Source organism: Myotis davidii, unplaced genomic scaffold, assembly GCF_000327345.1.
Source record: "Myotis davidii unplaced genomic scaffold, ASM32734v1 scaffold428, whole genome shotgun sequence".
Taxonomy (NCBI): Eukaryota; Metazoa; Chordata; class Mammalia; order Chiroptera; family Vespertilionidae; genus Myotis; species Myotis davidii.
In genome coordinates this window covers 916,948-944,009 of record NW_006299834.1, presented here as the reverse complement: position 1 = coordinate 944,009, position 27,062 = coordinate 916,948, and the positions used below count along the sequence as shown (strand labels likewise).

Genomic DNA, 27,062 nt, shown 5'->3' with positions numbered 1-27,062 from the left:
GTGGCCTCGACCTCCTGTGTGCGTGGGGTGTGCATCTGGGCTCTGCGGGGTAACCGTGGGGGCTGCCTGAGAGGAGGCCACCAAGCTGTCTTTCCAAGGCCGAAGTCCACCATGACAGGACGCGCTGTCCCTCCCGCAGAAGGCATGCGTCCTGGCCCTGGCCTGCCTTTCAGTGTCTCCACAACCCTGAGCCCTCAGCAGGGTATGGCCAGCTCGGGGAGCTTGCTGCCCTGTGCACTGGCCCAGGGTTTGGGAGGTCTCCTGCCTGCTGGGGTTTTAGGGTGCAGCTCAAAGACCAGACGGTTGCTGCCTTTCCCGGACAGGCTGGTCTCTGGTGAGCACAGGCCAAGTTCTGACTGGCACATGACCCACCCCTGTCCTGTCTCCCCACCAGACCACCTACTGGGGCGCTGCCCTGGCTCTGTCACTTACTGACTGGCCGGGGAGGTCATCCCTTGGGGCTGGACCTCAGCACCCACACCTGACGGATGAGGACAAGCTTTCCCTTGCAGGGCTGAAGGGAGGGTCACAAACCCCCAGCTTAGCCCACCCGGCCCAGGTCCTGGCCTGTAGTAGTTGCTCAACAAATGCCGGTTTCCTCGCCTGGGGTTACAACCAGAGGGCAATCTCACCTCCCATTCCCACCCCCAAATCACAGCCCTCGCCCACCCACTGCCCGTGTGCCTTTCACGTGGAGACCCTCTCTGGAGGGGACAGCGCCCGTCCTGACCAGGTGCAGGAGACTAAGGTTCAGGCCTGGAGGGTGGGGCACACTGGGGGGTGGGGGGGAGTTGCAGCAGGAGCTGGGAGCTGGGGCACAGCTGGTGGCCTTACCCAGTGATAGCAGGATGAGCACCAGGCCCCTCCATGGTGGTGTGGCACGGGCATGGGGCGTGGACCATGTGATCCTGAGACAGGGACCTGGCAAGACAGGCTCCAAGGGCCTCGCAGGCCCTCCCTGTCTCTGGAGGTTCCAGCAGGACACGGAATCTAGGCCCTTCGGAGCGGAAGGGGCTTCCAGAACCTGCAGGCCTCCTGCCCACTGGATGGATCGAGGCCAAGAGGGGGTGAGGTCAAGTCTGAGTGGCCACCCTCTCTGGACCCCCATGCAGGCCTCTCCCTTGCCCTGTGCACACCTTTAGTCTCCTGAGTTGCCCCATGGCTGGTGCCTAAACTTCAGGTTTTAAGCCAGGGGCTCGGGGCCCTGTGGGCTATTCTTGGGTGCTGACCACCCCTTCCCACAGCTCCTCGTTATGGTGGGTCACTTACACCAGGCCCGTCTCAGCCTTCCAGGCCTTCGTCCCCCACGCTCAGGCAGCTCTGCGAGAGGCTGCTCATCCTCTCCTCCCTGGTGGTCTTCCCACTGACCACCGCTCTCTAGGCAGAGCACCCCCTGCCTCCCCGGCAGGGACAGTTGCAGAGCACCAGGGCAGTGTGGCCAGGAAGTGGCAGAGCCGGTGGGACCTGCTGGACTAACTCCAGCCCACCTGACAGCCTCAGTGTCCACTGGCCCCAGCCCCAGAGCCCCGATCGCCCAAGAATGCACTGGCCTCCATCCTGCTGCAGGGCTCCGGCGTCACCAAGGCCACCTCTGTCCCCAGGCCACATCGGAGAGGCCCCCTGCCACTTCCTCGACATCGGATCCCAGCACCTGCTCTTACTGCTCCCTCCTGGGCCCGGCCACCAGTGCCCCCCTCAGTGGCCTTCCCAGCCTCCCAGCGGTCCCTCCTCTTCCAGCCCCCTGAGCCCTGGCCAGTCCCTGCCTCTGGCGTCTGAGTCTCCTGAGGATGTGGAGATGGTAAGACAGGGTGGGCAAGTCGGCTCAGTGTGCGCGTGTGAAGGTTGACTCGTGTTGTTACTAATTACTGTGCTGTTTTCCACACCAACGACTGTGAGCCGACCTTTGCCCCCTGCATTTACCGCAGGCTTCGTGCGAGGCCTGGACAGAAGGTGGCCGTGGCAGTGCTGTCAGCTGTGACTGCGCCCCCTGTGGTGCCATTTCCTAGAACCCGTGCCTGTGGAGTCTTAGCCACAGTTTCCGGGCCCCTGCTCCCTGGGCTCACGAGGCCTCAGCCCCATGGGCAGCCGGTGGGTTCACTCCTCTGTCCAACCGACAGACTGGGAATGACTCGCTGGTGCTGGGCAGCGAGGAGCTGGAGATGAGCCTGACACTGACCCGGCCTCGGAGATTAAGGCATTTCAGGGAGACAGAACAGGACTGGGACCCACTCCCCCTGGACCCATCCCACACGCAGACCCATCCACCATGAGTTCCTCTCCCAGGCCCCGGGCCCGCCGTGGTCTCCTCGCTGACCGCTGCTCTCTAGGCAGAGCCACACGGGGGGACCCCGGCATCAGCACCACAGAGGCTGACGTCTGCCGAGTGACGGGTGAAACAAGACTCCAGAGGCCCTGCCAGGGAGGAACAGGTGGGGCGAGGTGACGGCCCTGCACTGTCAGGCGGGGAGGGCGTGCCTGAGACAACGCCCACAGTACAGGGACCTGGGAGCCTACCAGCCACAGCCAGAGTCACGGGCACTGCAAGGCCAGGAAAGCTGAGGGCTGGACAGAGGGCACACGGGCTTCCCTGGACACCAGTGCCAGCGCTGCATGCTCACTAGGATGCACCCCTAGGGCAGGGTGTGGGGTGCACCTGCCCAGGAGCCTGTGTGTGGAGCTGGGTCTGAGGACATGCTGGTAGATGTTGCGATGGTGACCGTGGGGGGTGGGGGATGGGAGAAGGCAGGGAGGTTGTGGAGGCCAGGACTGCAGCCCTGATGAGGGAGGGGGCTCCCAAGTCGGGGTCTGAGGGGAGTGGGAAGGGGCCCCAGGAGGCCCTCCCTGGCGCCCAGCACCGCTCCCTGAGGCAGCAGATCCTTGGCCTCACAATCTCTGGGGCCCGGCCGGCCTGGGTCCTCACTCTGCCTTTTTTTGGGGAGACAAGTGTGTTCTTTATTTCTGTATAAGTAGTTTATCATTCAATGTACTTCACAGTATTGCCCGTTTCTTTTTCTCCCGTAAGTTTCCTCTGAGATGACAAGCACACTGCTAGGGTAATACTTTCCGTGCACCATCAGGCTGCCTTTTAGCCAGGTGACTGCAAGGTGCCTCGGGCCCTTGGCTGACTCGGCCCGCTGGGTGGGTAGCAGGCCTGTGGCCCTCCCAGGGCAGTGTGCTGTGGGGTTGCTTTCTGGCAGGGGAGCTGTGGGAGCCCCAGTGGGGTTACGATGTCAGGGGCAGTGGCCTCTGGGAGGCCTCCCTGGTGGGGGGGGGGGTGAAGAGGGGAGTCAGCAGAGGGCAGGGCCGGGGGCGGAAGGAAGCTGGCGGAGCCAGCGCAGCCCTCAGCGAGGTTTCTCCCTTTGGTCTGAGGGGTCTTGAACAGCCTACGCATCCCCCGCCCCGCCCCGGACAATTGAGGTTTGTAGTAAAGTGGGAACAGGACCAGCAGCAAGCCCTTTCCCTGACCCCTGACCACTGCCTCCACTCTGCCCACTAAGTGCAGGGGTGCTGAGGGCAGACATGGGGTTCCCATGCTGACAGTCCTTGGGAGGGAGGGGCGGGGGCCCACCTCGGGCAGCTCGTGAGGAGAGGCGACCAAGGAAGGTTGCTCTCTGAGCTTCGTGTCCACGTCAGCCACACGGATGGTGCCCTCGCAGTGCGGGAACACGGCCACGTGAGCACATGTCTATCTGTGCAGCGCACACGGCTGGCTGCCCAGCCAGGGTCTCACCCAGGCTGCTGCAGAGTAGACACTACAGACCCTTTTGCAAATAGAAGACTGAGGCTCAGAGATGTGAGGTGACTGATGTCCTTGTCCCCCCTTTTCTCTAACACACTCTGCCTGGCACACTGCCTCCACCCCTCTCTACACAGCTGTCACCATGACCCAGCTCGTAGTGTGCGTGCACGTGCGTGCGTGCATGTGTGCGTGCGTGCATGTGTGTGTGTGACTAAACTAAGGGCAGGAACTTGGGCCTCAGCGGGGGCCTCGGCTGACTAGCGATCAGCAACAGGGGTGAAGTCTGACCATGGGCTCTTCCTGAACGAGAGCCCAGAGCCCGGAGCTCAGGCCTGTGGGCAGGGAGGCTGTGGCTGGAGGACAGGGTGCCTGCCCAGGCCCCAGAGTCCACGCCCCTTCCCCTCTGACCGGGCCTCCTGCTGAGTGCCTGGCCCAGGCAGTCGTCCTGTGTCACCACCTCCCTAGCTCTGCTCTGCCCGACCCCTCCCCTGCCAGGCCTACCCAGGCTCGGGGTCCCACCCCTCTCCCAGCCGGACACCTGCCTGTGTGAAAGGTCAGCAGTGAGGCCCTGCCCTCCCCGGCACCTTCTCTAGGAAGCCTGTCAATGCCCCTGTGCTGTGCCCGGAGGGGACATCAGAGCTGGCACAGGCTTGGCCTCTGCCCCATCCCAGGGTGCTGGTGGAGGAGGGGCAAGCAGTGGGGCTGGGCGAAGGTCCGTTTAGGTCAGGATGAGCCTTTGCTAGGCAGAATCGTCCAAGATGGCACCTGGGTAGAGTGGAGGGTGGCATGACCCCCCTGAGGCAGGAAGCCTGGGTAGGCTGGTGTGCAGGGCCTGAAGGACACCCCTTTGGAGGGTGGCTCCCAGGAGGTGATGGAACGTGTGTGGGGGAGGTGGCCTGGGACATGGTTGGTGAAGTCAGGGGAGATCCAGGGATCCTGGAGACGTGGCTGCAGGAAATGGTAACAGTGGGGGTGGAGGAGCCAGGAGCTGGGAGTAGTACGAGTGTGAATGTGTCAAGAGAAGTGGTCTCGCCTGGACCTCTGGGGGCTCCTCCAGCCCAAGGGGGAGCCACGTCCTGACCCCCTGTGCGCGCTGGCGAAAGGGCCTCAGGAGACTGACTTCAACGAGAACCCTGGGGAGGGAGATCCCTGTGGATACTCTGGGTGGGCCAGGAGGTCGCACGGTCTTTACAAGTGCGAGGGGGCTGGAGAAGGCGTGGGGGGAAGCAGGTGGAACAGACGCAGCGCTGCGTGCTCGGAGGATGGGCGGGGGGGCTGCAGCCAAGGAAAGCTGCTGGTGACTCCGGCACACGTGCCCACTCTGGCAGAGCCTTGCACAGTGACCACAGGGCACTGCTCACCTGAGACCACAGGGGCGTCCCGGCCCTGCTTCTCGCCACAGCTGCTCACCTCTGTCCTCCCAGGGGGAGCTGGCCAGTGGCGGCCGGGCCTGACCTTGCCATGAACTCCTATCTCACCTTCCTCATCTGCTCCTGGGCCTCAGAGCAAGTTCTTCCCCATCCCCGCCCAGGATCCAAAACGGCTCCAGGGGCCCACCAGTGGGAGCAGCCCCTGGGCCATGGCACTGATTCCCCCCGAGTCTCAGCTGCTCTCCCCACGCCGGGCGGGCTCTCAGCGTGTGCTCTGAGCAGCACTGGGCAGAATGGGGATGGTCACCTCCCTCGTTCTTCATCCCTTGCCTCTATTACTACAGCCTCGGGCAGCCCGGTCTCACTGGGGACTACTAGCGAAGGCTTCAAGTCCGAAGCTCCTAGGCCTGTGCCACATGGGCTGCTCTCAGAGGAGACTGTGCGAACGATTAGGATCGGGAGCTCCTGGGAGGTCTCAGTGGCTCGAGGTGCCTCCGGGCCTCTAAAGGCCTCTATAGCAAAGAAGTGGGAATTTGGGGGGCCAGTCAGCACCCATTCCCTTCGCCACCCCTGACACCTGCTTCCCAAACCAGGGTGAGGGTGGCTGGCGGCGCCCTAGGTGCCCCCTTCCTCATCTCCAGGACGGCTCTGGGCCATGACCCACCAGCGCTCATCAGCCAGAGCACAGGCCTTCTCGCCACTGCCCGCCCGCCACCCCCCGTGATGCCCACTCACTCCGCCTCTGCTGCCACACTCGCGTTGGTCCCTGCTCCGGTCTCTGGCCTCTACAGCTGTGCCTGCCTCTCCCCAGGAGGCTGAGGGGCCCGGGCCCTCTTAGGCCTCAGAGCACTGGCAACTCTTAGGTTCCCACCGATCCCGTCTAGACACCTTTCCAGAAAGCCCCCAGTGCTGACTCACACCTTCCTGGAGGGCACTGGGCCTGATTGCTTAGGGGCCTCTTAGCCCTTCCCAGGCCAGCCCAGGTGGCCCAAGTCGACAAGCCAGCCCCGTCCAGAGAGCTTCCGCCTGAGCTCAGCCACCTGCCTGTGTGACCGGAGGGGAATCCTGGGCCTTCCGGCCTCAGTGTTCCCGTCTGAGAAACAGGGCTTTCTGCCAGGGCTTCAGGGTCCGCAGAGCACCCACAGCCAGCCCATGCGCTCCTCTGCCTCTCAGAGCCCTGCTCCCAGCACACAGGGGCCCCACTCAGACCGCCCTCCTCCCCAGGCACCGGGGCTCCTGGAGGTCCCCAGGAGGACGAGAGACTGGGTGACCTCTCCAGGCCCTGCAGGCCCTGACCCCCACGGTCCTATGATAGTTAAGATGACCCACACTGCCAGCGCTCTGGGCTCAGCTCAGGGTAGTGTGACCTTGGGCAGCCAGGGCACCCAGTGAGCCTGTTTCCTCACCTGAGACATGGAAATGCCCTGCCTGGCCCTGCCTGGCCCCACAGCTCCCAAGGCTGGGGTGACCTATCAGTGCCACAGGGAAGGCCGTGGCCGTCCTAGGTCACCCTAGCTGTGCTCCCCGGGCCCAGGCAGCTGGCATCCCCTGGGCCAGAACTGCGGAACCGCCTGAGCTTTCTGTGTGGGCGGGGTTCAGTGGGGGGTAATCACCTTCTCCTCCTCCCTTCCCGCCCCCTCCCCACCCCCTTCCCGGACTGCCCTGAGGGGTGCCCAGTGTCCCAGTGTCGGGGCGCCACCTAGAGTCTGGACCCGGCCCAGGGGCAGTGCTAGAGTGAAGCTGACATTGTGTGGACACCCCAAGGCAAGCAGGCACCTGAAAGTTCCTGTGGAGGAGAGGCCAAGGCTGGCAGCCCAGTGGGTGGGGCTCCTCACGGGGCTGGGACAGGTGGGGCCGAGTGAGGCCTGTAGATGACCTCACCCAGTCCTCCCCTCTCCGGTAGCAAATTTCCCAACTATACAGCGAGCAGGGTGGACGGGATGCCCGAAGGTCCCCCAGCCCTGAACCTAGGGGTGGCTCTTTACCTAATGTGGCTTTTCTCCAAGGGAGGGGATGGGTGAGGACTGCCGGGCCGCCCACAAGCCTGTCCTACACAAATGCCTCCTTTACGCCTGCGCCTGTGGCTGTGCTGGTCCCGGGACCCTGACTGCCAACCTGCATTTACTGCACGCGGAGGGGTTTACAGCACACGACTCCTCACACGCAGAGGCCACCTGACGTGGGCTCTGGGGTCTCTGCTACAAACACACAAAGAGATACACGTGTTTGATGAAGGGCAAAAACTTTAAAAAGGAAAAAGTGAGTTCACATCTGGAGTGGAGGCCCCCACACTCACACATGGCTCGCGTGACCCCACACATGTGGGCATACCACACAGACGGACAGCCCCCACACACGTACCCCATAGGCCTGCACACACACTCACAGCCCAACACGCCAGCACCACGCAGACCCCGCACGCCAGCACATACCACACACGTGCATACGTGCAAAGGTGCAAGGACAACAAAGGAAGTGGAAGAAAAGTGTTACCCATGAGGAGCCGCCGTTTCACCCGCTTGTCCACATCAGCTACTGACGTGGCATTGAACTGAGAGCGCTCAATTGCAGCCTCATCCTTCTCTAAAACACAAGTAAGGGACAAACATGGAGCCACTGGTTAGTGACAGCCCACTTCCCGCGCCCAACAGTCAGCCTTCCGCGTGGCACACACAGCCAACACATGCGGGCCAGCACGGGTCCTCGCCAAGGGGCTAACCCAGGCACCTCCAGGGTCTGTGTTCAGGGCAGAGTGAAGAGGCAGCAGGGCAGGGCGGGGAGGGGGTGTGACCACAAAGGGACGCAGGTGGGACACAGGGCCCACGTGCACACAGAGACGGCAGCTGAGGTCAGAGCACAGAGGACGCATCTGCGGGGCCACAGAAGCAGACGGCACCCCGCAGAGCCCACGCAGGCAGCAGTTAGCCTGGCTGGGGCTGGAGGGCAGGCGCAGGGCGACACAGGACAAGGGGACAGGGCCGCAAGGTCCGGTGATGGCTGTGCCTGGGCAGCAGATACCCTATCTTCAGGGCGTGAGAGAGTGCCAAACACTCATGCAAAACTAAGAACAAAACATACAGAAGCGCGCGCGCGCGCACACACACACACACACACACACACACACACACAGCAACGGATCCCATCGAACACACAGAAACCAGGGATCGAACGGTTGGGGCAGCGCTGGTTGCCTGCTTGTCTATTGAGGACTAGAGTGACGCGCTCAGGTGCTCAGCAAGGGGCTGGGAAGACGGGCAGTCATGTCAGGAGCGTGCAGAGCCTGCGAGGCGCTGGGCAGGAGCTCTGCCAGGAGCGCCGTGGAGAGGCACGAGGTGAGCTGGTCCCATGTTTCTGCTCGGTGGGAGGTGGGCAGACCCTTCGCTTGCTCCCGGGGGCACCTCAGGGGCAGGGAGCACAGCCAGGAGCAGGGTCTGGGCCAGGGATTCTAAGGGGAGGGGAGGGAGAGCGGGGCCGGGGAAGTTACGTTAGAAAGGACCCAAGCAGGGGCTGTCGCATGCAGCAGACACTACAAGATAAAAGAGGAAGGATGAGTCGGGTGGACAAAGACAAGATGTGTTAGATGAGGCTGGGGGGGTGTCTGGCCGGCAGCGGCAAACACTGAGGGAGACCCCGGCAGACAGACAGGGAGGGGCGGGGGACGGCAGAGACAGGGCGAGAGGAGGGTCTAGATGGGATCAGGCTGCAATGGAGACACTGGTCTGAGACCGGGTTTTGCTTTGAATTTTGTTTGGTTTGGCTCTGAAAATAATTAGTGAACGTCAGTTATCAGACAAGACAGGCAATCAGGGACCATCACCAGAAAAGCAGGAGGAATGAGATAAAATGAAACCAAAAACGGCTGTTGGAGAGGAGGGACCACACAGAGGAAGGGAGAACCGCACGGTAGCAGCACCTGGGACAACAGCCAGGGACTAGGATGGGACTCTTCCCCTCCCCCCTCCCAACCGCCGCCACCTGACTCTCATATACCAGGGATCAGAGTCACGGGGGACAGCAACCTCTGGGCGCATGGCTTTGCCTGCTTGCCACCCCCTATTTTTGTTACTTGAAAGTCCCTTAAGAAATATCTTCCCAGTCAGATAATACGAAATGGGGTGTTTTTAAAAAACAAAAATATAGCCACGGTAACTGACTTGTGGGCTTCTAAAGCTCGCCAACACTGAAGAGAAAGAGAACAAAGGTGGATGGACATCAACCTTGACATTCCTTTTTCTCAGTTAAGAGTTCCTCTCATTTTTGAGCAGGGCAGGAACTCCTAGAGATTAGGGCACCAGGTGCCCCCAATACTCCAGCTCCCTGGGAGCTAAGGGCCAGGAGGGGGGGGTGACCCAGCCTCCCATGGAGACTCCCTGCAGCCGGGAGGTGACGGGAGAAGGGCCTCGACAGGTGGGCGAGGGAGCTGGGCCAGAGCTCCCATGAGCTGGGGAAGGGGCAGCAGTAGAAACACCAGTGGCGCCCTGGCCCAGGGGAGCTCTGAATGAAGACGCAGCTCTGAGACAGGGCTGTGAGGAGGCTGCTGAGCCTGCGTGTCTCCGCAGGAGGGAGGGAGGGAAGCCTGTGCTCAGACTGGAGCTGCCACCCTGGGCACACACCTTCCTCCCCGCAGACCACCTCCTGCAGAGTGCCCAGCGTGACCCCCAGCAGAGGCGCCTGGTACTGGGGCTGAGCGCCCTGGGCACCTCCGCAGGCGGCTTCCCCTCGGCTCCGTGGGGCACACTTTTCCTGGCTTCCCTTCAGCTTCCTTTCTTGGAAATGGGGACAAGGGGATGCTGGTTGACGTCAGGGCCGCACGGCGCCTTCCGTGGGGGCAGGGGTGCCAGCGTGGCAAAGGCGCCTACTTACCGATGCACGTCCGACCGTCCGAGTGGAGGGCATACTTCTGGTGGCAGCCACACATGGGGCCTGTGTCTGTGTCCTCACAGCTGTGTTGGCAGCCTCCGTTTCCATAGTTACAGGTCACTAGTTAGGCCCAGAGTGTAGAGACGTATGTATAAACAGAATGACAAGAACGGTTAGTTTCTCGGTGTTGGTGGTTCCTTTTAAGGGGCGCGGGGAGGGGAAGTGGGCATGAGACCTCTCCTGACCTCAGCCCTCGAGGTCGTGGGTGGAACTGCTCATTCCCCAGAGGTCACTGGGTGGGACGTGGGTGACCTGGGCTTTGGGCAGAGGGGCACACAGCCGATGCACTCAGACAGTGTGAGGTAAAGGGAGAAGCTAGACAACTTGATCCTGGGCCACCAGACACTTGAGCCTGACTCGATGGGGCACATGTCTGTAACCCAGGCACAGTCTGAAGTGGGGGAGGGGGTTGCACACGGGGAGAGGGGACACTCATCCCTTGATTCCTGAGAGCTCTCTTTCCTCGGCTTATGCTCTGGGCGTGTGGAGGGTGTCCCCTGGGTGCCCATTCTCTCCCAGTCCCAGCAGCATCTCAAATCCCACGGCCTCACAGCCCCAATGCCCCCAGGCCATGTCCAAATGGCCAGTTAGTGTCCCTCGGTGCATTTTGAAATGACCTTGACTTGAACATGTTACACAGTCTGCAATGCCCAGGGCCTGGAGGGGCTGGTATTTTCCAGCTAGAATCTTAGAATGTTCCAGCGACCTGGGGCGGCTGAAAAGGGGCCGAACAGAAAGGAGCCAGTCTGTAGGAAAGAAGACAAACGCAGGTTTATTTACAGGAACGTGCTGCTGTCCCCTTCCGGGCGGGAAGGGCTGCCACCTGCTTTACTCTGCAGCCAGGCCGCAGGTGCCTGTCGCCGCCACGCCAGGCTCCGAGGACAGCGCATCTTCTTGGATCCTTAGCCACTTGTCCAGAATTTTATCTATACTTTTAATTCCCTTGGCAAAACCCTAATGAAGATCAAATACGCCAAAGTTAATCTCAGACCAACCATGGTCAGAGGGGCTAAACATTCCGAATTGGCAGTCTGAATAAATGACCTCCGTCGGGTGACCCGTGAGCAGCGCTGGTTTAGCGGGGTCGTGAGGTGGCGAGGCCCCGGTGAAGGAGCCGAGTTCTGCAGCCCCGTTCCAGGCCGGCCCTTTCCCCGCGAGTGCACGGAGCCTCTGCAGGCACCCATCCCGAGTGATGGCACCTGTCAGTGTCCCAGAGGCTGTTGTAGAGACCAGAGGTCCCAGCAGGCCAGGCCGCCTCTTCTGCAGGGAGCTGAGGTCCACCTAAAGGAGGCACCCACTTCCCGGCTGACCCTTCAGACCCGCAGAGCTGCTTGGGCTCAGCTGGGGCTTCGAGCACAGTCCGCAGGCCCCTTCTCCACGGAGCCTGGCGGCGCAGAGTTGGCCTCTCCCATCCCTGAAACAGCTCATCTCCGGCCCAGGGTTCCAGCGGTGGTGGCTTAGCGTGGATCCCAGGGGAGGGAGATCCCGTGGAGCCTGGCCTTGGGTGAGAACCTCATGCCTTTTCAGACTGAAAAAGGCCCGTTGCAGAGTGGGCGGCGGAGCCGGGAGCAGGCACTCAGCCACTGCGGTTCGTTCTTCCCCAGCTCTGGGTGCCAGCACGTGAGCTACGCCCTGGAAATGAGGACACGGCCTGAGGCCACTCAAGGGAGGGCCACACTCAGGGCCCCTCGCTCCTGCCACACAGGACCTCAGGCCGAGCTTGTGAGCACCTGGAGAGCCTACAGCTTACACGAAGTCAGCACCCAAGCCTGGAGCTCTGGGAAGACCGAGAAGAATGGGGAACCCTCCCTTGGTCCCGGAGTGGGTCCTGGCTCTGGAGGAGTGCAGGGTCCCTGTGGTCCTGCTGGTCCGTGTAGGCTGGGCCAGGCTTCACCTCCCAACCTGATTCCAGAGCTAGAATTTCCTGGACCTCGAGTGACCTCAAGGTCATCGCTAACTTGACTCTAACCTGCCATCGTAGCCACACGGAAGAGTCCAGAGCTGCCTGGGTGGACAGCCGTCTGAGCAGGGAGCGAGGACTGATGTTTCTTCTACCTGCAAATGCTCTGGGCAAGGGCTCGGCTCTTCTCTGCTGGGCGAGGTCGAGAGTCCTAGCCACACCAGGGCCCTGCTCTCCCTGACACTGACCAGGCCGGCCACCAGGAGCTGCTCTCTGAGTAAGGTGTCCCCTAGCAGCGCTTGTCCAGATGGAATTTCAGAGCGAGGCGGCGCGGTCAGCCCGGCCATCTCCGCGGCTGGCAGCTCTCCCTCCGGCAGCTGGCTCAGGGCTTGGCCAGAGCAGGTGTCTCTCATGCAGGAAGGTGCTTTCCTCCGGCCCAGCCTGCCAGCAAGCTGCCGGCTCCACGTGTGCCGCCCGGGCCTTGGTCCTGCGGAAGCCGGGGCACCAGCGGGAGGGCCGAACGGCTCGAGTTATTCAGCTTTGGGTCTGAGGTTGCCAGGCGGCAGCAGGTTGCTCTGCAGTTAAAGGAATGTCTCTGGTGTAGGGACAGGAGGCCTGGCCAGAGGCCTGGGCTGGAGCGGGCACATGGCCAAGTGCCTGCCTTTGGCGACCACAGTGTTTATCTCGGACCCCATAGGAGACCGGGGAAGAGGAGGCTCGTCCACTCCTCAGACCACACTGTGGCAGAAGGAAGCGTCTTCACCTTGAGGAATGGCTGAACCACGAGTGGGGGCTGGAGGGCGAGCCCTTGGAGACAGGGACTGTGCCTAATGCACGCCGGTCCCCAGACCTTGGTCACTGCTGCAGGAGAGCATGAGCTGGGAGAGGTGTGGCTGGCGCCCGAGGGAGAATGGATGACCCTGAGAGAATCAGTGACGGAGGATGGTGACCACAAGGGCCGCTGTCCTCTCCGCAGATGAAGGTGGAGAGCGAGGCCATTTCCTAATGAGCTGGTTGGCCTCAGGCCCCCACTGCCATGGCCAAGATGGGCCACTTCCCTATGAAGAGTTGGATTTGGGCTCCTCCACCACGTCCTGCATCAGGAAGGGGCCTGGTGTGGAGCACCGGCCTGTGCAAGAACTGGGCATGCTCCACCAGCACCATCCCCCCCCCCCCTCCCCGCAGACCCGGGCAAACATTACAGCAGTCTAGGGGGCAGCTGCCTAGTGAGCAGAGGCCTCCTCCCACCGCCCCATGCAGCTGATGGGGGCTGCGCTGGGACAGGCTTTGAGGACTAGCTGGGTGTGTTGGGCGCTATCCTACTTCAGTGCTGGCTCCCACTCCTCCTGGGGAGCTGGGGGACCCCATTAAAGGTTGCATTTCACTCGAGCCCCGCAGGCTGACCTCCGAGCTGTACTGAAATGGCCCCTTTGCCAGAGGCCTCACTCACCAGGTCTCCCAGCGTGGCACCATTTACATGGGCCTTGCAGGGGGGACTGCGAGTTCTGATCTTAGATCCTGGAATAAGGCTGCAGCCTGGGCTGGGACCCTCCAGAACCAAGCTCCTCTCCTGCTCTCTATCATCCCGCCTCTGAGGGCTGCCCCCAGAACCCAGGCTTGTAGACCCCTGTGCCTTGCCTTCCATTCCCGCCAAAGAGTGAGAGCTCAGGGTGGTGGGTCTCTGGGGTCAAGGGGAGAGGAGGGGGGTAGAGGAGACACTGACAGGGCCACCGTGCAGGGCCCTATGGAACACCCAGCCCAGCTTGGGCTGTGTGGGTGGTGTTATGCCAGGTGGGAAAACATGGCCCCGTCCCTCATGCCCCCAGACCACTTCAGGGGCCCTGCCTTCTCCTCCCCCTGGGGCTGAGAGCCCTCCCTGGGCCAAGTCCAGTGGACTGGACAGACCCCCCACAAAGCAACGACAGGAGACGAGTGGGGATGTCAGACCCAATTGCCTCCATCTACCTACGTGTGCAGTCCTTCTGGTTTTGGGCAAGGTCAAAGCCGGGCCTGCAGTCGCAGGCCACCCCACCTTTGGGTGTCTCCCGGCAGATGTGGGCACAGCCATGGTCTTTGTTCATGCAGTTCATACCCTCTGGGAAGAGACAGACGAGAGAGGGGTTGGGGATCAGGGGAGAAGGGAAATTTCAGGCTGAAAAGAGACAGCCCATGAAACATCATGATCACATGGAGGGTACGGAGCCAGCCAGAGCGAGGGCCTCTGGGGACAAACCAAGGACACGGTGCCCAGGTCTGGAGCCAAGCCTCGCTCCGAGAGTCGCACCGTAACTGTGGTCTCTGAAACGGCTTTCAGGTCAGGGCTTTAGACATGTCCCCACTAAAGCGGGCGTAGGTGGCATTAAACCAGTGTGTGCGGCACTTTTCAGTTGCACAGAAATGCCATCTGCTCCTAGGAGGCAGGCAGAGCCCAGCTCACCTGGCCTGGCCAACCTGAGGTGTCCCCCGGGCACTGTCAGTCCCGCTCACCCACCTCTCACACTGAGTCTCTGCACAAGGCCGCCCACCACGGGACCGCCAAGCCTCGTCCTCGCCAGCCTCGCGGCCATGCCCGGAACCACACCAGCCCCATCAGTTGCCAGAGGGGCCTCCACATGTACCTGGGTCAGGACCCCCAGAACCCTCACCCCCAAGTGCAAAGCCCTGCTCAACCAGGCGCTGGCCTCCAGCTCCATGTGTACCCTAAAAGACAAGCACCCCCTTGAGAGACAGGGACCTGTGATAAGCTGCCCGCTCCAAAGGCCCACGGTGTGCTAAAAGGCACCACGAGGCCCTGAACCCGGGCCTCGGACTCTGAAGCCCCCTCCTCCTCCTGCCCAAGTGCCTCGCTGAGAATGCAGCTGGGCTGCCGGCAGGTTTCGGGGGCAGGGACCACCCGCTTCATGTCCCCGGAGGCCCGGCCTCTGCAACCTGCCCAGTCAGCGCTGAGGGCACTGGTATAATGGCGAGAACACGGTCCGCCCTCCTCAGTCACCCCAGTTCCTGGCCCCTCCCCCTCCAGACAACTTGATCTCCCTTCCTGACTGCCTGGAGTGGCTCGGACCCACTTCCGCTGACCCCGGGTGACGTTTATCTTCCTAGTGATTTGTGAGGAGTTCCCAGAATTTATTAGGGGACTTGCCATGGGCCTGAGCGTTTCCGCAGGCACCTGCTTCCCGAGGAGATGGTCATGTGAGCCGCCCTGGCCAGATACAATTTCAGAGTCCTTCCCAGAAATCCGGTCTTCAGGGCCCAGTGCCAGCCTGGTGGGCTGCCTGCCAGGTCAAATCTAATTTGATCCAATCTATCCAAATCCAATTATGTCTTGCAAACTTGGACCGAGTGTCTCGCTGGTGCCCAGGATGGGGAGGGGAGCCAGGAGACAGACGCTCTGCTGCGACACAGCCAGGCCCCAATTCAGGCTCCGCCAGCTGCTGCAGGGCCCGGCGATCAGTCACCTCTAAGCTTTAACTTCCACTGTGAACGTGGGTCACAGGGCCTGCCTCCAGGCGCTCACGCACGTGCGCTCCTCTCTCTGGCCGGGGAGGCTGCTCAGGGTGCAGGCAGGGACTGGAGGGCCTCCTTGGCAGGGGGAGCGGGAGGAATTGTAAACCGGGCCTGACCTCTGGCCGCCGTGGGGAAGCAGGGCACGACTGCAGGCCAGCAGGTGGAGGCTGTGGGTATCACCTTGAGATGGAGGAGCCTGGAGGGGCTGGGGACCAGAGGAGGCTAGATTTGGGACACATTCCAGAGCCCCTTTCTCTGAGGTTTTCAGATGTGATATGGGGACTTGGACTCTGTTTACTTTGAATTTATATTAGTTCACACAAACACTCCATACATGCTTTTGTTCCGGCCCTCCGGTCCAGTTTAAGAACCCATTGTGGCCCTCGAGTCAAAAAGTTTGCCCACCCTGGACTATACTCAGGTTAACCTAACCCTCAGCATAAGCTGTGGAGTGGCTACCGCCATGCCCCTTTCACAAACGAGCACATGGAGGTTGGATGAGGGTGGGAGAGAGATGTGCCAGGGCCACACGTGTGAGAGGCAGCGCCATGGCCCGGGCAGCGCCGTCCTCTCCCGAGTGCCCAGTGTTTCCTCCTGTGGCCGTGACAGGCCTCGGCTGCCTTTCCCGTCAGGGCCGATTTGTCCCCAAGCCTTGCCTCATTTCGGGTACTCCACCAGGATGTGCACAGAGTTCAATGGCGGCAGGATCTGCCTGCCCCTAACCAGTGTGTACGTGCGCTCTGCAAAGCGAAGTTCACAGATGCGTCTAAGCAGGGCGGCGGGGGCGCGCCCAGTCCACATGAGGAGCAGTCTCTCCCACTGCCCCCAGGATAACAAAGCTGGAATGTGTGCCTCCCAAGGGTCGTTGCTATGGCGACTTCATCAATAACATCACTTTCTGTATCCATGTCCTTTACACATCGGGAAGGGAAGGCAAGTGGGAAGAGCAGAGCAGGGAGGAAAGAACAATCACCTTGCTCCTCCCCGGCCTCCCCAGCTCCCACCTCATCAATAGAAAGAGGCTGCGGCCGTGGGGTGGCAGGAATGGCCGGTCAGCAAGCTGCGCAGCCACGCAGGGAAAACAAACACCCCGCGAGCTGTGGGGGGAGCGGGGAGCGCCGGAAAGGTCCCGTCTCGGGAAAGGCGCAGCAACAGCACAGGGACGGGGACAGGCCTGGTGGGAGAGGACGACATCACCTTCTCCCAGAGCCGCCAGAGAGGTCAAAGCTGAGGTGAGGTGAGGGGCGGATCTGGGGGGCCTGAAGGAAGGCAGATGGGGTGGCTCTGGGCTGCAGGCTGAGCACAGGGATCTCCTTTAAGCCCCAGGAGCACTCTGCACAGGAGGTGCTGATACCCCCACTCTGCAGGTGAGGAGAGAGGAGAGTAGGTGAGGAAAGGCTTGGCAACTTCCCCAGGGACACGGAGTAGGACTGCGGGTGGGGCCTGTGCTCCCAAGGAGGCCACGGGCCATTTGTGCGGGGGAGGGGCAGGGAAGCCCTGCTACCCCATCTCTGCGTGGACTTTCCGCGGTGACGGGAGCCCTGGGATGACTCAGCCTCTGACCGGCCTGGCTCCGTCCACACATCCACATTCAGTCTCCCCAAGCCCATCTCCAACGCCGGCTTCTCTGAAGTACCTAGTTCCTCACCCGGCCCTCCCTGAGTCAGAGGGTGACCTGTCGGTGCCCCTGGAACCCCTCCACAAGCTTGCAGAGGGCTGGAGCATGCCTGTACATTCCCGAGCACCCAGCCCAGCCCAGGCCTGGCACAGAGAACACCGACCTCGCAGACCACCCTGCAAGCGAGGCAGCTTCATCCTCGCGGTACAGAGCAGTGCAGAGCGCCTCAGCGATGTGCCCCTGGTCCCCTGAGCAGGACGGGGTAGAACCAAACCAGACCCCTGCTCCTCTGACTTGAAGGCCTGCCCTTCTCCAGCTGCAGAGGGAACTTTCTAGAACATAAACAGACTGTCTTTCCACTGCTAAGAAGCTTTCTGTGTGCCCTGCCCCACCCAGGGCGCACCGCGTTGGGTTAAAGTTCTCAGTGTGGCATTCGAAGTCCTCTTGTCCCCACGCCTGCTGTGGCCCTGACAACAGGGACGCACTCCTGTGGCCTGCTCAGCCTGCCCTCCTCCTCACCTGGTGCCTTTGGAAATCTATTTCCTTTTGCCTGGGACACTCCCCCCTCCTTCAAATGGCAGCTTCCTTCTGGTTATTTGATATTCTGCTTGGGTATCACCTCTTCTAGGAAGCCCTCCTTGTTTCCACCCTTCCTGCAAGTCCCTAGGCCGGACAGGAGCCCAGCCTGGGCTTCCAGGCAATCAGGCTGCAGGGAGCGTCTGTCTGCGCCCAGGCCCAGGCCTGGCTGCCCGGCGCGGATCTGCCTCCGTCCCTCCTGCACTCCAGCAGCACCTGCACCTGGACAGTGCTCCGACGGCCTCGCATTAGGATGCCTGGGCTTTTGCAGAAACAGGTCTCTGTTCCCACCCTGCGCTCCACATGACATCCTCTGGGAAATGCCAGGCCTGGCTGAGGTGCCAGCAGCTGACTGCCCCAGATGACAGCCCCCGCTGACCATGAGCCCTGCCCACCCCAGCTGCATCCCTAGGGGCAGCCCCACCAGGGAAATGGGAGCCACTGGGACTGTGGGCTTCCTCTCACCCAGAGCTCTTCCGCGCCAGGATCTAGGCCAGGCTCTCTGCAAACATCCCGAACTGACCATCTTCATGACTGAGTGCCAGGTGCATCAGCAGGTCCCTGACAGGTGATGCTGCTGAGGCTCAGAGAGGTCTCCCCCTACCCCCAGCCACTCCAACAGCAGGCCCAAAGGGGTCCCAGCCCCCTGGCCAAATGCTCACTCAGCTGCCTCAGTGGCTCTCAAGGGGCCTCTGCTCTGCTCCTCCTCCTCACCAGGGGTGCATTTCAGATGAGACCAAGTCCACCACCACGGCCGCTCCCTGGTGGACAGGCGCGGTGTGTGACAGGCGGAGGTGGGGAGAGCTGAGACGTGGCTGGCTGCTGACGTTCCAGATGACAGCAGAGGGGGTGGGCTGGCCTGTCTTCTTGGAAAACAGGGATGGACACATGGCTCCCACCCTGGTGCCTTCCTAGTCCTGGCCCCAGGAGCCCCGGAAAGCGGCCTCCATGAGCAGGGAGGGAGCCTGTCCGACAGCTGAGGACCACACGCAGTCTGGGCAGGCGAGCGTGGAGATGCCATGGGAGGTGCCACCAGCGCTGCCTCACATCTCCATCCGGCCGTGTAACGTGTGTGGCCTTGGAACCTGCTCAGCTTCCACCCCAGAAGAGGAGGAAGATCATTAAAGGGTGTAAAGAGGCGATGGCTCCAGCTCAGGGCCCTCCGACAGCCACCTCGTGACACAGCGGGTGCCCAGTCCCCTCGCTCTGCACTGGCCTCCTCTGTGCTGGTCCCAACAGAGCCTCACCTCACCCTGGACCCATGCCCCTCCGGCTCCTCCACCCCTCCCAGGGCTAACCTCCCCTCCCTTCCGCCCTGAACTTCCCTGGCTGGTCACTAGGCGGCACCAGGAGCACGCCCACGCCTCGAGGCCCAGGTGGCTGGGACACAGGCCCGCCCGACGTGCTGGCCTCCGAGTTTTCACTCCTTCCCTCTACAAGGGCTGTCAGATCCAGCAAAAAAAACCTAGGAAGCCTGGGTAAAGTTGGGTTTCAGGTCAACAGCAGGTACTTCCTGAGTATAAACATGTCCCGAATGTGGCCTTGGTCATACTTATACCGAAAGAGGGTTTATTATCTGAAACCCAAGTTTAAATGGGTGTCCTGTATTTTGTCTGGCAACCCCATCTGTCTTTCCACAGGGAGCCTGAATGAAGCCGTGGGGGAAGTCGGCCTGCCTGTAACCAGGGACAAGTCTGTTTCTTCCCGCCACAGCTGACTAGATGGAGGGCTCCACGTGGAGGCCTCGAGAGCATTCCCACAGACACCCCTGGGCCCAGGAGGAAGCGGCAATAAGAACTCCGGGCCGCAAGCGGGAGAATCTTGAAGGACATGAGCAGTTCCCCCGGCCCACCTCTCCTCCAACGCCCATCCCGTGCTGTGGACAAGAGCACGGTGGCTCCTGGATCCAAACGAGCTGTTCCTGGTGCCCGCCCTACACCGCATTCCCTCAACGCACAAAGGGGTGGCCACTGTGACTTCCCAGGGGCCTTGGGGATGAAAGGGTGCCAAGGGCCTGGACACGCAGGCATCAATAAACGCTGAGAGCATTTCCCTTCCCCAGAGCGCGTATCGAGGGCAGGCACAGCCCTGCCTGGGAACGTACAGGACTCCGGCCACATCTTCCCACTGGAGCAGACTGCCGGCTGTCCCCTCACTAGGGAAACACACGGGTGGTATAATGGGTCAGCACTGGGGTGGGCCTGGGAACAGGAGTCCGCAGGGAGGGAGGTGCTCCGGAAGAGGGAGCAACACATGCAGAGCAGGGAGCATGAGCCGGGCAGTCTCTGAACTGGGGACACATGTGGGCGCCACTGCGGGCGAGGCCTCAACTGACCTCAGGCTGCACGCAGCAGCGGAGCAAGCCCAGGCTGGGTGCCCAGCCAGACCTCGGCCCCCTGCAGCCTGGGATGGTCCTCTGGGCGCTGCGAGGAGCCCGGTGACCTTCTTGCTTCCATTTGGCAGCCTCCTCTGCCCTGCCCTGTGCTGGCCGTGAGACACACGTGCGCCCATCTCAGGAGCTGGCACACCAGTCCCCACAAGAGGGCGAGTCCCTCTGAGCCACGCGGTGCCTGCCCGAGGCAGAGAGGGCTTCACAGAGGAGGGGCAGGCGCGCTGGGCTTGAAGGGTGAGGAGCTGTCGGGAAGTGGGAGCTGCGAATGGCACTGAGGCAGAGGAAACGGCACAGAAGCAGGGCTCCCGGTCACAGGAGCACAGAGGCAGTGCGGGCTGGGGAAGGCGGGGAAGGCGGTGCTCCCAGCAGGAGAGATGGTGTGTTGTGATGCGCCACCTTGTGCACAGCGTGGGGAGGAGCTGTGGAAGGTCCTGAGTGGGGTGACAGGGCCAGCGTGTCCACAACAGTGGCTCTGGCTGTAGTCTGGAGATGGGATGCGACAGGGGGACCCGGAGGCTCAGTGGCAGGGTGAGGCGTGTGCCTCGAGGGGCTCCCGGCTGCTCGGCAACCCGTCCCTGCCCTTCCATCCCTTTGCTCGTTCAGTGGCTTTGGTTTCAGGAGCCGGTCAGACAGGGCTCCTATCTTGACTGTGCTCTTTACTCACCATGGACAAAGCTCTGCCTCTTAGCTCCTTCGAAGTAGGGGTAACAGCTCTGTGGCACAAGGTTGTCTCAGGATCTGGTGGCTTGTGTCAAAGTCTGGGCACAGGGGTGGCACATGGTGCTGCTGCCCAGTGACAGCTAACAGTCACCAGGGGACACCGTGTGTATGTATCATCTCCTTTCAATCCTCATGAACAGTTTTATACTGAATACTGTTCGTCCCATTATACAGGTAAGCAACTGAGGCCCTAGGGCTTGTGGCCGAGAAGAGAGCCGGGGCCAGGGTCAACTACCTCTTGGCCTGGGGCTGGCCCTCTGCCCTGTACTCCACACGCTGGGGGGCCGAGGGTCTGCAGCGTGCGGGAAGCCCCATGACTAACTCGTGAAGCAAGGCCTGGGGTCCCCGCAGGGCGGCCTGGCTGGCTGGCTGGAGGCCAGGCCAGGAGAAGGGCATGGAGCTGGCTCACCAACAGCCGGAGGAGTGGTTTATGGGGTGGGAGGCTCGTAAAAAATAATGGGCTGGATTTACTGTCCCCGCCTCGAGGGCCGTTCCGGCCGCGCAGGTCCAGGACAGGCCCTCTCCCGCAGCACATGAATCTTCCCGCTCGGTGGGTGAGCTGCTTATTCTCCCGCCCACCTGGTCTGCAGCAGGCAGGAGCGAGGGGAGCCTGCACACCCCAAGACCCTCACCTCCAGCCTGGCCCGCCCACCCTGAGGAGCAGCTGGAGGGCAGCCCTGAGGTTGGGGCGTGGCCACACCGGTTCACCCCATTGAAAACAGAGTTTCCAGCCACATATACCCACAAGGGCCCCAGCACCCACAGCTGATGACGGAAAGCAGGGGGCAGGGGATGTCCCTGGCCCTGTAGGAGCCGTGCGGGGGCGCCCACCCGCCAGGCGTACTGGCAGGATCCTAAGTCCCATGTGGCTTGGGCAGTTCGGGAGGGCCCGTGGGTCTCTGTCTACGGGCTGGTTCATTTGAGTCTGGCGGTGGGTGGAGCAGAACTGGCTGTGTCATCAGAAACCGGTCTCCCATCTGGATACTGCCCCTCAGTGTGGCCCCGCTAGGTTTTCCTTCCTGCGATGGGGATGATAGCTCACCTGAAATATTCCCCAGGGAAGCTGCGGACATCCAGGTGGTCAGGAGTGTAAAGACCTGCGAGCTGAGAAGAGTGGGGGTGGCCTATGGGGGCATCTGGTGGCTAAGGCGGGGGCGGCCAGGGTGATGTCCTGTCCGCCTGCAGGCCAAGGGCAAGTGGGAGCAGGAGCAGCCGATGGAAGACAAAGTCCAGAGGAAGGTCAAGGACCGGGCTGGAGGAGAGTGGGGGAGGGCCCCAGGACAAGAGCAGAGACAGGGCAGAGAGGGCAACATTCTGGGACCCACTGGCTCTCTGCTCTGATCCATCCCAGGGGCCTGCGTCCGAAAACTCCCCAGTGACCTCTGCCAAGGAGCTCCCCCAGCCAGTCCCAAGATGGGGCGTGCTTTGAGCAGTGGGCTCACCCCCAAGGGCCAGGGTGCGTGCTGTGGCTGCGTGGGTGTCACTGCACGGCTGCCTGCGGGTTCTGCCTCTCTGTTCAGACCCCTACTCCAACTTGGCTTCCAAGGTCAGCTGCCTTCAGTCCACTACTTTCAACCTCGTTCCACTGGATTAGCCGGCGTCTCACCCTCTCCTCCCTACAATACCCAGCCACCCAACCCTGACAGAGTCCCAGGCCATGCTCAGCTGGCCACCTAAGAGGCCCCCTAGTTTCAGGGCTGCTTGGCCCCCTCTTCACAGCCCCCAGGCAGAACCGGGTCCCTCTGAGCTGAATGGGCTGCTGCTCAGCCCCCACGCTGACCACCAGCACCACGCCACACAGAGTGCATGGACATGACAGAGGTTTCAGAGAAAAGAGCAGCATGTGAGAGGGAGGCAGCTTGAAGGTGCTGCCTCTTTGGTGGCCTGTCCACCGCAGAGGCCCCCAGCATAGGACCACAATGAGGGGCAGTGGAGCCTGGGACTGGCCTGGCCTGGCCGCCCGGCTGCGGGCCGGAGAGGGACTGCATTGCTTGCTGTGTCAGGGGCTGAGCAGGAGGCAAGTGTGGGCTGTGATGGACCAGAACCGGTGGTTGGAAGCCCTGAGCAGAGGGAGACGAGCCAGAGATGGCAAGAGCACTGGGTCCCCTCCCACCCAGCGCCGGGACAGGAGAACGGCCTGAGTTCTGGAGAAGCTGCTTACGTGAGTCACTACCCTCAGGCAGCCACTCGCCTGACCGCTCAAGCATTTCCCCGAAAGGATCTCTCACCCCCTGGGAGGGCTTACAGGTCCAACTTACACACCAGGAGCCTGAAGAGGCAGGAGTGACGCAGAGGCCGCGTGGCCAGTGGAGATGGAGAACGGCGGAGACCCGAAAGCTCCCAACCCCAGTCTGGCCAGAGCCACATGCTTCGGGCCAGGGTTTGTGCTGGCGCCTGGGAAGTGGGACCACTCTGAAGGGCCGAGCCCTGTGGCCTGACTGCTCAGCCAGGGGCCTTGGCTGACCCTGCCTGACCTCTCTCATGCATCCAGCCACTTCTAATCAAAACCAGCCTGTGTGCTCCTCCTGCTCAGGGGAGGCTCTGAAGAGCTGACGGCTTAGGAAGAGTCAGATGATGAGGAATCTGAATTGCCAAACAGCTCTGGACCCATCAGCCCTCCCAGGAGCCATGGGGATCAGAAGCCACTTAGGTGCAGAGCAAGCTGGGGCTTGGCGCCCAGGCCGCCCCGATTCTGCACGCTGACCACCATTACTGTGGCCGAGACACAGTCACAGCAGCTGCAGGAATGGTCACGACAGACAGAGGCTCAGGGGAGAGGCAACGAGTCCAGGCACCCAGGCCCACCTCCACCCCGGGATTGACGAGCCGTCAGCCCACATCCCGTGCACTTGACCTATTTCTTTGGACCTTCCATGCGACCTGTGGGAATCCCAGAAATGCTACCACTAGTCCTTCCTGAGGTATCCAGGAAGTCTGCTGTTTTGTAGATGGATTCATTGCTCAGATTTAAAAATTAGGAGATTCACACAAAGATCCTAATGAGGGAAGAGGTTTCTTTAATCCCCATGCTGCTTAATGTATATTGGGACTGAGCTCCCACATCTGAATTCCAGTTAAATCTCCATCCCTGGCTTCTATGAAAATCTGGACCTGGCCACCCAGGCCTTAGGATGGGCGAGGCACGGGCTTGAGGCTCCACTGCACAGTCAGCGGCCCAGTCCCTGAAGCGTCCGAGTGCCCGTAGGAGCCTCCACTCTCCACTCCAGCATCGCTCCCCACCTCTGCTCACCCAGCTTCCCAGGGCTGCCCTCTGCACGAAATGCAAACTCCAGCCTCAGTACAGCAGCCTCGCAGGGCCTGCCCCACCCAGCTCCCCTCATCCTGGGCTCCTCGCCCCGTGGCTCTCTGTGCTCCACCATCCCACCCTCCGTTCTGCTAGTCACACCAGCTGGGCCATGCCCGCCTCAGGGCCTTTGCACATGCCCTGCCTGGCACGCTCCCCAGCTCTTCCTGTGGCTGCTGGTGCCAGCCATTTGGTTCCAGCTCACGTGTGGCTTCCTCAGAGGCCTTCACCGCCTGCCTGTTTCTATTTCTCCACCCTGTTTCTTTCCTTACATCCTTGTCGCATCACAGCTAGTGACCTGGCTGGAATCCTGACTACCAGCTTCCTACTGTGTAACCTGGGGCAGTTCCCTAATGGGACAGTCTCTGGCCTCCTCACCTGTCACCAAGTCATACTATCTCCACCTTGCCACGCTGCTGTGCGGGCTCGGCTCAGAGTCTGTGCAGGACCCCGCAACAGCCACCTCATCGTGCGTCCTCCCCACCTCTCTGGCTGACGCTGAGGTCTGCTTTGTGACAGCCCTCGCACAACGGTGCTTGGTGCTTACACTTCACCCGGGGTCCTGCCCGTGGGAAAGCCACTCTTCAAAGGACCAGCCCACACAACCTCACCGAGGAAGGGGCTCAGGCCGCCTGGCCTTGGGAACGTCACAGCCTGCTCAGAGCGATCGTCCCATAAACCCCTCCTTGATGGAAGCAGGACTCCCCTCCCACCACCCTTACTCTCTCCTCCATAAATCTGTTTCTTATAAAACTTGATTTGGGCCCAGGGTCCTCATCTGGGGCAGCCTGACCTCAGAGCCCCACAGCTGGGAGGTCTTATGAGGGGCAAGCTGAGCCGCCCGTGTGGGCTGCTGGGGAAATCTGGACAAGGCGGCGGGAGCAGCGGCCAAGAAACGGCGAGGCCGGCCTCTGTCCTGCTGGGGCCGTGGCCTTGCTAGGGATTATCGGTCCGTGCTGTCCTTGAGGAAACCGTCTAAACAAACACTAAGGATTCTAAGGAGCCGGCGAAGTAGCTCTGATTAATGACCCTGGGCTGTGTACTTTTTAACTGGTTTTGTTTTTTTTCTTTCTGAAGAGCCGCTTTCAAATAAAAATCCTGCCCAGGGCCCCTGAGTGTCACGTCAGAGCCTCTGTCAGCTTCAGCTTCAGCGTCGCTAGAACTCTACACCAAGGATCTCAGTCAATCCCCCAAAGACCCTGTAGGATCAGCACACATCGCCCTTTTGTGGGCGAGGAAGCTGAGGTTCTGAGCTTCATGGGGGGGCCCGCCAGGCTCCTCAGGCCCATCGCGGGGCTGGCCTGTCCTCCTTGCACATCTACGCCCTTGGCCACTCAGAACGGCCAGGCCCGGGCGGGCCAGCTCCTGCCCCTGCCACTCCTGCAGGGGCCCGGACCTTGCCCTCATCCTCAGCACACAGGTCTCTGCCTTTGCAAGTGCTGCTCCCTCGGTCTGGAAGCCCCTCTGTGCCGAGCACACAGGTTCTGGCTTCTCGCCAGCCTGTCTCGCCTCATAGCCCTGCTGCTTTGGGCCCAAACTCTGGCCCCCACCAAGGACCTTCGCCTGCTGGGATCAGCAGGGGCCAGGCTCTGTCCCAGCCTGGGCTGTCCCCAGGCTACCTCTGCAGACAGGCCGGCCAGGAGTCTTCCCGGTCCCTTTGTCTGGCCCCAGCCGGCTGCCATCCACCTGGCCTCCAGGGGACAGCAGGCTCCTGACCAGGAAGACTGCCCCCGGGCTGGTGACCCGGTGAAACACAGCCCAGAGTCCTGGATGTTGCCCGACTCACAGAGACTGAGAGAAGGTCCCTCAGCCAGTTCGGGCCTCAAGCCCGAAGGGGACCAGAAGGATGGGGCCCTCCACAGCCAGCCCCCAACCCAGAAAGGTAGACAGTTTCTCTGGTCACATGTACCATGTGTGGCCCTGCTTTGTCTCCAAATAAAAACACCAGAAATCCCAACAGGCCTGCTGAGCGGGCAGAGGGAAGGCGCTGGGAGGAGCCCATGCAGAACCAGCAACAGAGCACAAAACAGCCACTCAGGTCACCACTGAACTCCCGGCCTGACCCCGAGCCGAGGCCCAGGCCCTGGCTGCCTGCTGCTGGGGGCGGGGGGGGGCGTGTGGCCAGGGGTGGACTCACCGTTGGAGCGGTGGATGCAGGTGTGCTGGTTGTCACTGAGGAAGAAGCCACTGTGGCACTGACACTCGTAGCTGCCCAGGGCATTGACACAGATCTGCTGGCAGCCGCCATTGTTGTCCTGACACTCGTCCACATCTGCAGGAGAGGAAGAGAGGAGAGGAGCTGGACGCGAGGGTGCAACAGCTCCCCCAGATTGCACGGGGAGGGCTCCCCAAGTTGCACACGGCAGGACGCTACCCCATGGCGGTGCTCCACAAACACACAACACAGTATCCCACGGAGTCACTGCAGAGCGATTCCGTTACCATGGCTGTCGTTCAGCTGGTCCTGACTCTCCTGTGTGCTGGCATCTTACCTGTGTTAACTCCTCTAATCCTCACAGCAACCCTGTCACTCAGATCCAGGTGTGACCCCATTTAATAGGTAAGGAAACTGAGGTACAGAGAGGCAAAGCCACCTGTCTAAGGTTCCACGGAGGCAGGAGTCAAACCTGGTGGTCTGACTCCCAAATCTGGGCTTGCCAGCCAAATCCCTGTCCCCTCGTCAGTCACACCCAGATTCACAGCAGCAGCGCCAGACCTTGCGGCTAGGAAGGGGCTGGAGGACGGGCAGCCTGCTAACCCCTGCCGCCCTCCCCCCCCATGCTTTCCCCGAAGCCCGGCTTTTGGCCTCACAAATTGATTTCAAAAGCCCACAGAACGGGGAGGTTTTGAAAAGGCCCTGACCTCTGGCTGCTGAGACCGGGCGGAGGCTGCCAGGTGGCTTTCCCACTCCCCGAGACAGACCTGGGCGGCACTCAGTGTGACCAGAGGCTGCTGGCACGAAGCGGGCCGTGGGCGGGAAGAGTCTTTATGGAGCCCTGGTCTTGGCCAGCACAGCATG

The 27,062-nt window shown here is 61.7% G+C and overlaps 1 protein-coding gene across 1 annotated transcript in view; it reads right to left on the bottom strand.

Moving 5' to 3' along the window:
* The window catches only part of SCUBE1 (signal peptide, CUB domain and EGF like domain containing 1), a 90,595-nt gene that overhangs the window by 24,494 nt on the left and 39,039 nt on the right, over positions 1-27,062 (bottom strand). The window contains exons 4-7 of the mRNA XM_006775994.2: positions 26,181-26,315; positions 13,899-14,024; positions 9,973-10,089; positions 7,603-7,692 (exon numbers count right to left, since the gene is read on the bottom strand). Of these exons, the coding sequence (XP_006776057.1) occupies positions 7,603-7,692; positions 9,973-10,089; positions 13,899-14,024; positions 26,181-26,315 (468 nt within the window). The remainder of the gene's footprint in view (positions 1-7,602; positions 7,693-9,972; positions 10,090-13,898; positions 14,025-26,180; positions 26,316-27,062) is intronic.